This window comes from Hyla sarda, chromosome 1, assembly GCF_029499605.1.
Source record: "Hyla sarda isolate aHylSar1 chromosome 1, aHylSar1.hap1, whole genome shotgun sequence".
Classification (NCBI taxonomy): domain Eukaryota; kingdom Metazoa; phylum Chordata; class Amphibia; order Anura; family Hylidae; genus Hyla; species Hyla sarda.
Window position 1 is genome coordinate 140,456,120 of NC_079189.1, and position 15,639 is coordinate 140,471,758.

General features: G+C 42.9%; 1 protein-coding gene across 1 annotated transcript in view; it reads left to right on the top strand.

Moving 5' to 3' along the window:
• The window catches only part of DCHS2 (dachsous cadherin-related 2), a 333,064-nt gene that overhangs the window by 178,885 nt on the left and 138,540 nt on the right, over positions 1–15,639 (top strand). The window contains exon 3 of the mRNA XM_056562413.1: positions 4,001–4,232. Coding sequence (XP_056418388.1) covers positions 4,001–4,232 — 232 coding nt within the window. The remainder of the gene's footprint in view (positions 1–4,000; positions 4,233–15,639) is intronic.

Consider the following 15,639-nt stretch of genomic DNA (forward strand, 5'->3'; position numbering starts at 1 on the left):
CTCCCCTCCCCTCGCCATCTTCAGAATGGTGCCCTGTTTCTCTCTGCTGAGCACTTTAGCCCCCACTTTCTGAGAAAACTGGTCTTGGCAGTAAAGAGCCACTCAGTCAGTGAGTGAGCACTGTGGTCAGGCAGAAAAAAACAACTTCCTCTGTAATATACAGCAGCTGATAAGTACTGGAAGGATTACGATTTTTTTTTTTTTTTATAGAAGTCATTTACAAATCTTTTTAACTTTCTGGCACCAGCTGATCTAAAAACTAAATAAATAATAAAAAATAAATAAATTCCACCGGAGTACTCCTTTACCCTCATTGTCTTCCTTAATACAATTATATTTCAGCTTGTAAGACTTTCAAGGTCATACATGATGCTGAAAGTCAGCATGAAAAGAGTGTTGTAATGAGGAGGGAGATGCTAGTACCCCCCTTCCCCTTTATTCTAGGTATAGTACATCCTAAGAGCAGAGAGGAGTAGTTTTTCAGTTATGGCTGTAAATGTCATTTGACTGAATTTTAAATGATCTTTTTTATTAGAACAGCTTTACATTTTGAAGGTGTCTCCAACATTTTCATGTAAATTGCTTGTCTGTGTCTAGAATGTTCATAATTGGCTTTTGATGAAAGCACTTTAGTCCTTTATACTGACAAGGATAGCCTCAGAATCTGACACAAATGTATACTCCAAAAAATGTGAAATCCCAAAATAATGCAAATGTATTCAAGTCATAATAACAACATTAAACCTGTCTGTTTGTCCCTGGGTAGCAATTATTTAGTCAGTTGAAAGAGATATTCTTTTATATTCACCAGTGAGAATATTCTCAGAGAACTGATGTGTTGTCTATCCTCATAGATCAATCCGCCTCAATCAATATGCATTAAGATACCTTCAGAGAAAATTAACTAATATTTCTAATACAAATGGCTGGAGGAGGATTCCTATTGACAGACAGTCTAGAACATTCACTGTGGCCCTAAAACGGCAGATGCTGTCACTGCAATGGCACTGAGTTAAGGTTTCTTCCTCTTATTTTCAGGTTGTATGTTCCTTGTGGCTTGAAAAAAACCTTCAAGGGATGTAAGATTTAAACTAAGTCATATTTTCTCTCTTTATATGCAGTTAAAATAAAGAGTCTCCCTGCATTTTCAATTAGATGTTTAGATGACAAATACAACTAAAATCATCTAAACAAAAAAGAGAATGTCAGTTCATTCAATTTACTTATTTATCATCTATACATTTACTGGAAAACAAATTAATAATCTATGTAGGGAAGTCATAATACAAAAACCTATATATATATATATATATATATATATATATATATATATATATTCACAAGATACCAACAGAGCAGCACATCCAAAAAGGTAAGTAGATAAGAGCGGTGCCAGCATCAATATAGCCCGGTCCAGGCAGTCACACATCCAAGGTAGTAATCCGCAGCACTCCAGGAGTAGGTGCAAAATAAAAGTACCGTATATACTCGAGTATAAGCCGACCCGAGTATAAGCCGAGACCCCTAATTTCAACCCAAAATCCCAGGAAAAGTTATTGACTCGAGTATAAGCCTAGGGTGGGAAATACCTCATCCCCCCCCTGTCATCATCCAGACCCGTCATTAACATCCTCATCATCATCCCCTTGTCATCATCCCACACATCCCCCCTTCATCATCCCCTTATCATCCCACACATCCCCCCTTCATCATCCCCTTATCATCCCACACATCCCCCCTTCATCATCCCCTTATCATCCCACACATCCCCCCTTCATCATCCCCTTATCATCCCGCACATCCCCCCTTCATCATCCCCTTATCATCCCACACATCCCCCCTTCATCATCCCCTTATCATCCCACACCCCCCCCCCCCCCTTCATCATCCCCACACCCCCCCCTTCATCATCCTCTTCTCATCATTCGCCCTCAGTGGTCTTCAACCTGCGGACCTCCAGAGGTTTCAAAACTACAACTCCCAGCAAGCCCGGGCAGCCATCGGCTGTCCGGGCTTGCTGGGAGTTGTAGTTTTGAAACCTCCGGAGGTCCGCAGGTTGAAGACCACTGCGGCCTTCAACATCATCCAGCCCCCCTCTCACCCCCTTTAGTTCTGAGTACTCACCTCTGCTCGGCGCTGGTCCGGTCCTGCAGGGCTGTCCGGAGAGGAGGTGGTCCGGTGGGGAGGTGGTCCGGGCTGCTATCTTCACCGGGGGCGCCTCTTCTAAGCGCTTCCGGCCCGGAATAGAGCCGTTGCCTTGACAATGACGCAGAATTACGTTGGCAATGAACGCACCTCTGCGTCGTTGTCACGGCAACGTGACTATTCTGAGGCCGGGCCCGAAGCGCTTAGAAGAGGCCTCCCCGGTGAAGATAGCAGCCCGGAACCAGTATCCCACCGGACCACCTCCTCACCGGACAGCCCTGTAGGACCGGACCAGCGCCGAGCGGAGGTGAGTACTCAGAACTAAAGGGGGTGAGAGGGGGCTGGATGATGTTGAAGGCCGCAGTGGTCTTCAACCTGCGGACCTCCGGAGGTTTCAAAACTACAACTCCCAGCAAGCCCGGACAGCCGATGGCTGCCCGGGCTTGCTGGGAGTTGTAGTTTTGAAACCTCTGGAGGTCCGCAGGTTGAAGACCACTGCGGGTGGGGGAGTTCACTCGAGTATAAGCCGAGGGGGGTGTTTTCAGCACGAAAAATCATGCTGAAAAACTCGGCCTATACTCGAGTATATACGGTACTTTATTCCATACTAATACTGAGCAACGTTTCAGCTGCCATGCAGCCTTTCTCCTAGAAAGGCTGCATGGCAGCTGAAACGTTGCTCTGTATTAGTATGGAATAAAGCACTTTTATTTTGCACCTACTCCTGGAGTGCTGCGGATTACTACCTTGGATATATATATATATATATATATATTTTTTTTTTTTTTTTACTACAGGGATTGCATAACATGTTGGTCTAAAGATAACATCTCCAAAATAAAAATAAAAAGTTATATTTCTGAATACTAACCATTTAAATAGAATATTATGAGAATAGAAAAATAAAATAGTAAATAAGTCTACTGATCCTTATGAGTCAATGGGTAAAACCGACCATTCACATTGGATTAAAAGGGATTTTTGGTATAGGATAGGACATCAATCACTGATCAGCTGTTTGGTACCGGCCCACACTATACAGTGAATAGGGCCAGGAGCCCCATGCCTTTGTTCTCAGGGTACATCATCCACCGCTATCTGACAGCAGCTTAAACTGGCCATACATTTTAGATAGCTGCTGGCTGAACAGCTATTTTTCCCAATCTCCCCATACACACTCACACAATCTACCAAGTGTGCATCTATTCTGTATGGGGTGATGGTAAAAAGCTATTGCTAGGCATTTGGAATGAGCAAAGTGTGTGGTTATCTTAAGGCTGTACAGAGGCCGATATGGTAATTAACAGAAAATTACACACCTCATCAAGGGAATCATTTTCATTATCTATGAAGATCATTTTTCTGCCAAAACATTCGAAAATGACCAATTTTCAAAAAAAAATTTGAATTTGGAATGCAGCCTTGTTTAGACATTGGCAGCAGATATATTGTAGTAAGGCTGGGTCCACACTACATTTATCACATACGGGGACCAGATTCAGCTGGAAGATGGGAAAACCGGGCGCTCCTGTATTCCAAGCCAGACCTGGCCCCTTTCTCATTCATTTGAATGAACCGACCGAAGTTAGATAGTGATACGGATACGGGGCAAAAATGAGCCGACTGGAGTCACTATCTGACTCCGGTCGGGTTATTCAAATGAATTGCAGAGATCTATTTTTACTATATTTACATGCTACTCAAGGATGCTCTCCACTGTGAATTGAAGATAGTGGTGTATCACATAAAGTAAAAAAAAAAAAGCCTTTCTGTGCTCTACATATTATTACTTACTTACTTTTTTTTTTTTTTCATATTCTAATATTGTCCTACATTTTCCATCCTCTTTTAACAGGGTGGCCTAAGTGCTCAAGCTTTTGTTCGAGTGGTTATAGAAGACATAAATGACAATGCACCGGTTTTTGATCATAAAAATGTTGTGACAACCATCAGCAGCCATACTCAACCAGGAACAGAGATTCTAAATGTGGTGGCCACTGATAGAGATAGCGGAATATTTGGAGAAATGTTATATGAGCTAATACCTGGAGACAAGACACCAATGTTTACTATTGACTCATCTTCAGGTAAGTGCAAGCTGCTTCCTACTTGAGTACTGGTTTTCTACCAGCATACGTTTCTTGCTTTTTTCTATTTTACACCTTTTCCTTCAATCCAAGAATTCCTTTTTTTTTTTCCAGAGTAAATTTTTATTGATTTTTTGTCAAGAAAAAGCAATAATAACAATAACAGTATCATGAGAGGCCGTCAGGCGGTGACAATCAACGAGTCAAATATAACAGTGTCAATATCAAAAGGCATAACAGTGATAACGTGGGTTAAATGTCCCCATGGTCACGTTGTTCCCCAGGGAAGTCACTACTATTCATAGGGGCTCTATGTTGTCCTGACTAGTGGGCCCCAGGAATCACACTAAGTCCACCCAGCTGGAGAAAAATCATATGTATGTGAACAACCTAGTCTATGGCATAGGTCTGTATGGACAGGGTAAGGTCCAGCGTGAGACCGTTCAGGTCCACGAGTGATCTACACACCCCAGGGAGCATACACGGGTAGACTATGGGAGATCGTGACTAAGAAAATATTCTCCTTGGGCCTCAGTAGGGGGGACACCTAACCCCAATAGGGCGATATTAAAGACACGTGAGAAGGGTTAAGGCAGGAAAAGAAAAGAACAAACCAGAGGAGGAGGAAAAAAAGAGCAAGATAGAGGGAGAGAAGGGACGAGAAAGGTGGGAGGGAAAGAGAGAGGACAGGACAGAGCAACGTATACGTTCAACATTCTGAGAAGAATTCCTATTTTATGTACCAACCTTTTATGCCACACAGTCCCAATCCTGTCTAGGATAGTTATTTTCATAGAAGCAGATCAGATTAGTTTGACAGGGTCGATCCCTCGTAAACCCATGCTGACATGAAGTTATACATGAGGTATCATTATGATACTTCTGTACAGAGTGTTAGAAAACCTTCTAACAATTTTTCCACAATAAGCCGGTTCACTTTTTTTTTACTCCTTTGAATATTGCCAATATATGTGCCACACCTAGGAAACAAACCATAGGGCCTGAGTATTTAAATTGTAGAAACTAAAAGGGTCTGTCTATCACATTTCTTAATTTCCTTGTGTGGGTTCTTAATTCAAATGTGTGGGTTTAAAGGGGTTATTAAACAAACCCCTTTTCCGCCTTTTTGCCAAGGCAGTGTGATAACAAAAAAAAAAAAACTCTACTTACCTCCTTCACTGCCCCAGTGCCTTTGGTGTCTGGTGTCCCCAGTTAACTTCAAATGACTGACTAAGCCGGGATACTGCGGCAGCCAGATTGGCTAAGCAGCATTGTGATGTATTATCTGCAGCTTTAGGATTGACATTAAACCGAGACCAGACACTGCCACACTGGAGACTCTGGGGGAGTAAGGGAGGTAAGTAAAAACTTACTCAGGACTATTTGAGTCCAGGCAAAACAATGCAGTTTATGCCTGGAAACTGTTTCAATAGGTGATGTCATTGATAATGTTTTTTCACAGACAGATTTGAAAATCCAGTTAAAAAAAATCTATGGTGCTAATTCCCATTGATAATGGGGCATAGTATGGGAGTGAAACACACATGGGTTTTGGGGCAGAATACATTGATATGTGTTACTTATCTCTGATTGAAATTTAATTGGGTAAACATGCAATTACATAGGCTACAATATTGGGAAAAGTAACCAAAAATACATTCTGCAAATAAGTAGAAAAACTGAGAACTGACGATGCCCACCCACTATGTGGACATCCTGCTGGGTATAATGATTACCATCCGCAACATGTTAGTCATAACTCATATTTGATCATCCAGATGGCAGACACACATTCACATGCATATGTCGAGGAGGAGGCAGAAACGTCTCTAAAGTGGCCCTAGTTTTATGACCCCTGAATTGAAGTGTGAGTTGAAGCCATGGTTGCTGGTTGATGTAAGCATCAGCCAGGACAAGCTGGTATACAGTCATAATAGAATTATTGCATTCAGTAAAAAGAACTCCTAGATACCCCTTTTATTGTGACTATGGGACTGATTTAGAGCAGGTTTTAGACTGCAACAAAAGGTCAATTTTTTGATGATTTGGAATTCCTGATAATCTAGATTCCAACAAAGATAGACTTAGTTCAGGAAATTCCTTAGGTTTATATGGTATGAAAATGGTTAGAATAGAATCATGCTGCAATCTGGTGTCAGATCTGTTGTGGGAAAATGAAAACAACAGGTAATCTGCAACAATAAATTTAATTGCTGACTTATTCAGCGCTGCGCATTTTCCTTCCCATTGAAGTCAGTGGGGAGCAAAATCAGCTGCAAAAAAGACGCAGCAAAATACGGCACGTGTAACCATACCCTTAGAGTCTATTACATGTACAATATCCAGGATTTGAAGCTGCAGGTTTTATTCTGCAGATGTCCATTTAAACTAATTGACTGAGCACAGCTTTAAAGGGGTACTCCAGTGGGAAAAAAAAGAATTCTGATCAACTGGTGCCAGGAAGTTAAAAATATTTCTAAATTACCGTATTTATCGGGGTATAACACGCACCGGCCTATAACACGCACCCTCATTTTCCCAAGGAAATTTTGGTTAAAAAAAACAGTTTCTGGTGGTTTCTGCAGTTCAATGATTTAAAGCAAGCGCTTTAAATCATTGACGTGCAGTGGCTTCTGTGGGGCCAGAGTGCCGCTGCTCTATTCCCTCCCCGTCCCCGGTTTTATAGTTAATTATCCCCCCACCGCCGCCACTGCCCAATTCCCTCCCTGTCCCCGGTTTTATAGTTACATGTGCCCTGGGGACTGCGGTCCTTCATGCTCCAGTGGTCTCCTGATCTGTCACTGTGCGCCGCGCACTGACTGACGTTGTGTTGAGGACGTCACTCGTCATTACGCAGCGCACACGGAGGATGAAGGACCGCAGTCCCCAGGGCACATGTAACTATAAAACCAGGGACGGGGAGGAAATTGGGCAGTGGCGGCGGCGGGATATTTAACTATAAAACGGGGACGGGAAGGGAATTGAGCAGTGGTGGTGGCAGGATATTTAACTATAAACCGGGGACGGGGAGGGAATTGGGCAGTGGCGGCGGCGGGATATTTAACTATAAAACGGGAAGGGAATTGGGCAATGGCAGCAGCGGGATATTTAACTATAAAACCAGGGACGGGGAGGGAATTTGGCAATGGTGGCGGCGGGACATATAACTATAAAACCGGGGACGGGGAGGGAATTGGGCAGTGGCAGTGGGACTCTGGCCAGGCAGAAGATGCTGCAGTTCAATGATTTAAAGTGCCCGCTTTAAATCATTGAACTGCAGCGGCTTTTGTGTGGTCACAAACAGTCTATCGGCGTATAACACGCAGATAGATTTTAGGCTAAAAATGTTTGCATAAAAAATGTGTTATACGCAGATAAATACGGTACTTCTTTTTAAAAATCTTAATCCTTCCAGTACTTATCAGATGCTGTATGTTCCACAGAAAGTTGTATAGTTTTTTTTCAGTCCAACCACAGTGCTCTCTACTGACACTTCTGTCCATGTCAGGAACTGTTCCGGACATGGACAGAGGTGTCAACAGAGAGCACTCTGGTCAGACAGAAAAAAACTACTTCCTCTGTAGTATACAGCAGCTGATAAGTACTGGAAGGATTTAGATGTTTTAATAGAAGTAATTTACAAACCTGTATAACTTTTTGGAACAAGTTAATCTGAAAAAAAATAATAATAATTCCAGCGGAATACCCCTTTAAATCTTCAGATTCAAATCCAGTGCATTAACTATGCACAGAATATATGAATATATGGGAGATTTATCAAAACCTGTCCAGAGGAAAAGTTGCCCAGTTGCCCAGAGCAACCAATCAGATCGCTTCTTTTATTCATATCAATTCATTCTGCAAAATGAAAGAAGCGATCTGATTGGTTGCTATGGGCAACTGGGCAACTTTTCCTTTGGACAGGTTTTGATAAATTTCCCACATATAGAATATATAGAATATGTGAATATACCGTAAAGCTGGATTCACATATGTTCGGTTTCTGGATCATTGAACCCAGCCTAACTCTCCGTAACTGATGGCATAACTGATGACAAAAGTGCACCAGTTGCCATCAGTTGTTTAGCAACCTGCAACCAATAACTGTGCAGGCTGGACAGGAGAACGTGGCAGGAGGCGTTCCCTTGTCTTGCCCCCATGCAATGCCAGATGAACGTAAACTGTCCCATTCCAGTGGATAGCATCAGTTCTATCATCAGTTGCCCTTCAATGCTTTTTCTATAGCCCTAGAAGTAAATGCTGGTGGATAAAGGACATAAGTGAACATTTTCATGGATATAGTATGATTTGTCAAATTACATCCGCTTTACTAGAACTGTAATATACCTGAGATTTTTAACAAAAAAAATATGCCCCATGCAAAAGCGGACCTGTCAGCAGGAAAAGTGGAGTATAAATAAATTCATGAGTAAATAGGGCTAGTCATCAGAATTCAGGGAATACCTCTCTGTATAGCAAGAGCCCAGATAACTCCAAGCCAAATCCTTTTTATTAGGGGTCTGTCAGTCAAACAGGTTAGGCGAATGAAGGAAGCCATGGGGCAGTGAATGAGAATGTATCAGGTGGCTAATCTAGTGCTCTTGCCACAGTCGGGTACACACCCTGGCAACTTGAGTCTCATTTACATATTAACAAAATAGCTAATATCTTGCCAATGGAGAGGACAGAGGTGGCAGCAGGGAGCACTGTCTCTGATCGGAAAGGCTACTTGACTAATTGATTTTTTTTTTTTTTTATAACCAGTTAATTTGGGAAAATAAATACATTCACCAGAGTACCCCTTGAGGGTCTCTTCACACAGCAGAATTTCCACTTGCAGAATTCTGCCTCAAATTAAAGCCCATAAACTTCTATGGGATTCCGCACTCCCATTCACACTTCTGAATTTCCTCTGGCAGAATTCCGCAAGCGGAAATTCAGAAATGTGAATGGGAGTGCGGAATCCCATAGAAGTCTATGGTCTTTACTTTGAGGCGGAATTCTGCCATGTGATTAGACCCTTAGAGTGCCCTGTTGGCACCAGATATGTATTTGAATGCGTATATACTCATTTTATGCTACATAGCTTCACTTCTAGTAGCACGTTTGCATTATATACAGTACTTTGCATACAAAATATGAGCTAGTAGTAGTGTATCCCAGCTAACAAAAGGTTACTGCTGCAAAACACCAGAGTTTATTCAACTTGCTTCACACTGTGTCGAACACATGTAGTATGTTGTAAAAAATAATTTATTTTTGGCTAACAACGTAGGGTACAACATATTTGCACTAACCAAATATCAATCCCCTGTATGATAGCTTGCATTGTTCCTGTGAAGCTTATGGCATTCATAGTTGATTTAGTACTCCGCTGGAAAACATTTTTTTTTAATCAACTGGTGCCAGAAAGTTAAACATATTTATAGATTACACAATGTTCAATGGAGAAATAGATTCCTATATTTATACTCCGTATATAAACCCTTTATATTTTAAACATTTTCTCCGGCAGACACTTAGTGGCGGTGCAAAGAAGCCTCAATAGAACAGTCCAAAGTTCCACATAGTACGTTAGAAAAAAGAAAGAGGCTGCACTCACCATGGTGAGTGCAGCCTCTTTCTTTTTTCTAACGTACTATGTGGATATTTATAAATTACTTCTATTAAAAAATCTTAATCCTTCCAGTACTTATCAGTTGCTATATTCTCCACAGGAAGTTCTTTTCTTTTTGAATTTCCTTTATCTCTAACCATGTAAGGAACTGTCCAGCGTAGGAGAAAATCCCCATAGCAAACCTATTCTGCTCTGGACAATTCCTAAAATGGACAGAGAGGTGTCAACAGAGAGAACTGTGGTCAGAGAAAAAAGAAATTCAAAAAGAAAATAACTTCCTGTGGAGCATATAGCAGCTGATCAGTCCTGTGAGGATTAAGATTTTTTAATAGAAGTAATTTACAAATATGTTAAATTTTCTGGCACCAGTTGATTTAAAAAAAAAAAAATGTTTTAAAGTTGAATACCCCTTTAAGTGCCTGTTCTCATTTCTCTAGTTGTAGTCCTCTGAACTCAATGTGGTGCCTCCTGGCTCTTTTGGAAGGTCTGCTAACAGCCAGATTGCTGCAGTTGTGTGAGTGGAATAAAATTTCTAGAGTTACGATCGTCTGCCATGATAATTTCTTAGCTACGTGCATAAACTTCTAAACACTAGCAGCGACAATGAGATCAGAAGCGTTCTTCACAGATGTGGATAAAAAAAAAATCCACATTGCTAACAGGCATGTTTGAACATGATAGGTATTATTGTAGACATCTGATACATGTGATGACTACTTTATCTTGTGGTATGGGAGACATATATGTATATGCACATGTAAAGACATTTCCTCTCTTGTAATTTCAGAGTGAATGTTGGTAACTGAAAATCTATCTCTGCCAAAATTGCTTTGTTTCTGGAAGGCTGACTTTTTTTTTGTATTTTCTTTTTTTCAATGAAGTTTACGTTACTTTCCCATAAGAGCACTTAGGGTTATATTAAATAGTAAGAAAAACTGAATTACTTGTAAATAGCAATTCATATTGTTTTAAGGAAAAAATAGAAAATCCACTGTGAGCATTGTTTAAGACAAGCAAAACAACCAAAGCAAGTGCAATATCAGACTTGGAATTGCCTGGAGCCTACATCTGTGTCACTGCACCTGGATTTCTGCAAAAACATGCAAAAGTTTTCATAGTCTGATAAGGAGACATAGACAGAGACTGTTACTTACTAGCCAATAACTAAGCAGGCATATTGATGTATTTAGGTGACAGGCTCCTTCAGCATTATTTAAAATGCCCTTGATATTCACATGGGGATGACCCAGTCACTTATTCCTGCTGTATCAAGACCCTTTCTCTTTGCATCTCAAGTAGAATTTGTGTAAAGCTTAAGAGATGCAGACACAGACATATGAATGTAATGTCCCAGTGTGTACCCTTTGGGACCTTTGGTTGGGATAGTGCTTTACCTGGACGTTGTGTTTTGTGCCCTTTGTACTATTGTATTGTTTGTCTCCATGCACTACAATGAGGTACAGCTTTCCTCTACTGAACGGATAGAGTTGGAGTTTAGTCTAAGTCAGCCTCTTATGCTGGGAGGATATATGCTGGCTAGAACAGCCTTTCCTTTGGAGAGGGCCTGTTGACAAAGCCTAAACCCAAAGTCCCTAGGAGTGTACAGCTACTGTACAAATTTTTACATATTCTGGTGTTCCACTTTAGTCCCATCCATGAAAGAGAGAGTAAAAGGAGGAAAGAGCAAGAAGAATATCTCCAGGGTAGAGACATTCTAGGGAGGATTAGGACACATGCTAAATTAGCTATAGTAGAACCCTTTAGGGCTTCAGGTCAGGCCTGGAAGTGGAGCCGAGTGGCTGCTCCGGCTATGTTTCTTTCAGAAATTCCTGCAATGTGAGCCTACCAGTTGCAATACACTCCTCTCAGGTATTAAAACCCAGGATTAGAGTTGCAGTGTGGGCTAGAGCAAAGTTATAAAGTTCCAGGAAGCCCCCACTATTTTACCTCACTTCAAGAAGGGTAAGTGCCTGCTCCAAGTTTGTTTACTGTGCTCCCAAGAGACCGTGCCTCCCATTCTATGAAAGAGTTGCCTAAATAAAGAAATTCCCCACAACATCAATGGCAAGGGGCAAACAATACACCTAAAGATGAGCATATTTTTGAAAAATTCAATTAGGCCGATTCACCGAGTTTTCCGAAAAAAATGGTTCGGTCAGAATTTATTTGCTGCGAATCTGTATTAAAAATAGCTATTCATGGCCTACAGAGAGCCTCAATAGGGGTGTAGAACACTTTGCCTTGCTGTAACACGCATAGGGTACGTGCTGGGTTAGTGAAATAATACTGCTATTCAATAGAATCACTGTCACAGAGCAGCACAATGACAGAGCCTGGAGGTGGCATCAGTATGAGGAGACCATATAGTGGCTGAATGACACAGTGTGGAGGTGGCGGCAGCATGAGGAGACCATATAGTGGCTGAATGACCCAGCCTGGAGCTGGCAACAGCCTGACGAGACCATAGGGCCTCACAATTGAAAGGATTAAAGATATTTTTTAACATTTAAATTGAAGATTTAATATAGATGAACCTTAAAAGTTTTATTTAATGTGCTAGCAGCATGAGGAGACCACATGGCGGTACAGGGACACAGCCTGGAGGTGGCGGAAGCATGAGGAGACCATATAATGGCTGAATGACACAGCTTGTATTTGGAGGCAGCATGAGGTGACCATATAGTTGCTGAACGACACAGCCTAGATTTGGCGGTTCCAAGAGGAGAACCTATAGTGGCTGAATGACATAGCCTGTAGTTGGTGGCAGCATGAGGAGACCATATAGTGGCTAAATGACACAACCTGGAGTTGGCGGCAGCAAGAGCAGACCATGTAGTGGCTGAATGACACAGCCTGGAGTTGGCAGCTGCATGAGAAGACCATATAGTGGCTGAATGACAGCCTGGAGTTGGCGGCAGCATGAGCAGACCGTATAGTGGCTGAATGACACAGCCTAGAGGTGGAGGAAGCATGAGGAGACCATATAGTTGCAGAATGAGACAGGCTGGAGGTGGCAGCAGCATGAGGAGAACATATGGTGGCAGTATGAGACAGCCTGGAGGTGGCATCAGCAGGATCAGGAGTGCTGAAAGTGACCCGGTGACAAAGTGGGGCGGTGGGTGGCAATACCAGTATCTGGTGACGAAGGTGGGTGAAAAAAGGAGAACTTAGCATCAGATGTGTGGCATCAGGCGGGTGGCAGGATCAGAATAGTCGTTGAGGCAGGTAGGCAGAAGAAAACGGTTTCTTTTGTAAAAGTGTTAGTGTGCACAAGTAAGTATTGAGGATATGCATTACGTAAAACTTATATTTTATTCTAAGAATATTATTAAAAGTTATGTACCTAAATTTCTTTCAAATCAAACAAAAGGAAAGGTGTGCAAAAAACACCATGTGCCACCTACACCACCAAGTAATGATGTGATGCAAAGATCTCTAAAAGGTAGAAGGGAACAACGTATGGTTCGGTGTAACCGGTGGGGGAAAAACTTCCCCTGTAGGGCCCTACTCTTGCATTATTAATTCCCTTCTTATAAAGTGTTACTCACCCTAAAAAGGGTGGCCCCACACAGGAACCTCTTCCTTTTTCCACCCTCAAACACTGCCATCTTCCAGGGTTTTTAGGGTGAAATAGGGAGAGGTTCCTATATGGGACCGCCCGTTTTAAGACGAGTAACACTTTCTTCGAAAAGGTGGAAGGGAACAACTTATTGTCCATTGTAGCAGGTCGGGGTAAAAAATTCCCCACCAAAGGCCCTACCCTCTCCCTATTAATTCCCTTCTTGGCAAGTGTTACTCACCATAAAAAGGTCGGCCCCACACTTTTTAAATTTTTTTTATAATTTTGGGTACACATATTTTATCTTAAGAAAAGTTAAGTTTTAGCTAATGAATATCTTCAATAAATACTTGTGGTCTGATGCCGAGGAATGCCTGTAACTGGGGAGCAGCACCTTAACTATGTTTGGCACTATTCATATTTGTGAAGTATTGACGTGGCACAATGGTCAATCTACTCTGATTCATCAGGCATTGGTGGGTGGAAATCCTGGCTGATCCATGCCTAATTAATCTCCACAAAGGTCAGTCTCTCCACATTTTTCATGGACAGATGAGTTCATGCAGCAGGGTTACTATGGCCCCTGCTGCACTAAACACCCACTCTGATGGCACACTACTGGCCGGGCAGGACAGCTTTTCGGCAAACTCTGCTAGTTGCAGCCACAAATCAGGTTTGGCTGCCCAGTAGTCCAGCGGATCTTCAAGGTGTGTTGTCATGTTCATGTCAAGGTATGCCACCACCTGCTGTTTCAGGTCCTGCTCCAGGTCTACCTGCAGCTGATGAGTTGCTTCACTATGCAGGTGAAGAAAGCTAGTTATCAGCAACTGTAGACTCAGGCTGCTGCTGGCGGAGCTGGTACTGCTCCTGCCACCCCACCCCTTCCCAGCAGCTATGGCAGTGGAAGGTGAGCACAGAGGGCCCCCCGAGTCAGGCCTGCAAGAGGATGGACGATGGCGCAGATAGGCATCAGCCAACTGACTACGTAGGATGTCTCTGTAGTAGGTCAGTTTGTCCTCCCTCTAAGTGGGTGTAAAAAAGGCCCCCATTTTGTGCCGGTAGTGAGGGTCCAATAAGATGGAGAGCCAGAAGTCCTCCCACTGCCGAATGGTGAAAATCCGGTGGTCACTACGCAAGCAATGAGCATGCATCGTGCCATTTGTGCATGTGACTTGGAGGGACTCCCTGCCTCCACCTCCACTGCTCCTGCTCCTCTCCTGTCACATGACTAGAAAAATCATCTCATGAAACCTAAATTGTGCTCCACTGTGCCCCTCCTCCCCCTCCTCCTCCTCCAGTTCAGCCCCCACAGGGCTCATGTGGCCGTGAGATGTAGGCGCCACGTCTCCAGTGCCCTGACCAGACATTGTTTACAACACGTGTTGTATTAAATGAAGCAGTGGAATGATGTTGTTCATCCTGTTATCCTGGCGACTGACTAATAAGGTGGCTTCATCAAAGGGCCTGAGCAAATGGCAGGTGTCATGTATGAGCTGCCACTGGCTGACATTGAAGTTACACAGGGGAGTCCCACTATCCATCAGAGATGGCTTTTCTCTGTCCGTATAGTCGGTCCAACATATGGAGGGTGGAATTATAATATGTGGAAACGTCACAAATCAGACTATGTTGGGGGATACCGTTCAGACGCTGCAGCTCAAGGAGGGTATGCTTTGCGGTGTACGAGTGGCATAAGTGCATGCAAAGTTTCCTTCACATTGTTAGGATGTCTTGCAGATGGGGGGAACACTTCAGGAACCGCTTGACAACCGGATAGAACATGTGTGCCATGCATGTTTCAGGCTTCCTTGTTGCAGCGCAGACAAGATGTTCTTCCCGTTGTCAGTCACCATGGTTCCCATTTCCAGTTATCGTGGAGTAAGTCATGATTCGATTTCTTGATGAATGTTTTTTAGCCGTTCCCCCCCTATGTGATTCCGTTCACCAAGGCAAACCATGTGAAGAACAGTGTGACACCGCCATGCCCTGCATACATGGTATGCTGGAGGGGCACTGAGACTTGTCCGTGCAGTGGAGGCTGAGGACATGGGGAGGATGAGGAGGCGGAGTCACACACTGTCACAGGACCAATGGCCTGAGAGCGTGGAGGCGGAAGCGGCGTGACTTGTCCAAGTTGCTGTTGTGGCTGTGCATGAACCACATTTACCCAATGAGCCGTAAAGGACATGTATTGTCCCTGACCGTGGTTACAGCTCCATAGGTCGGCACTG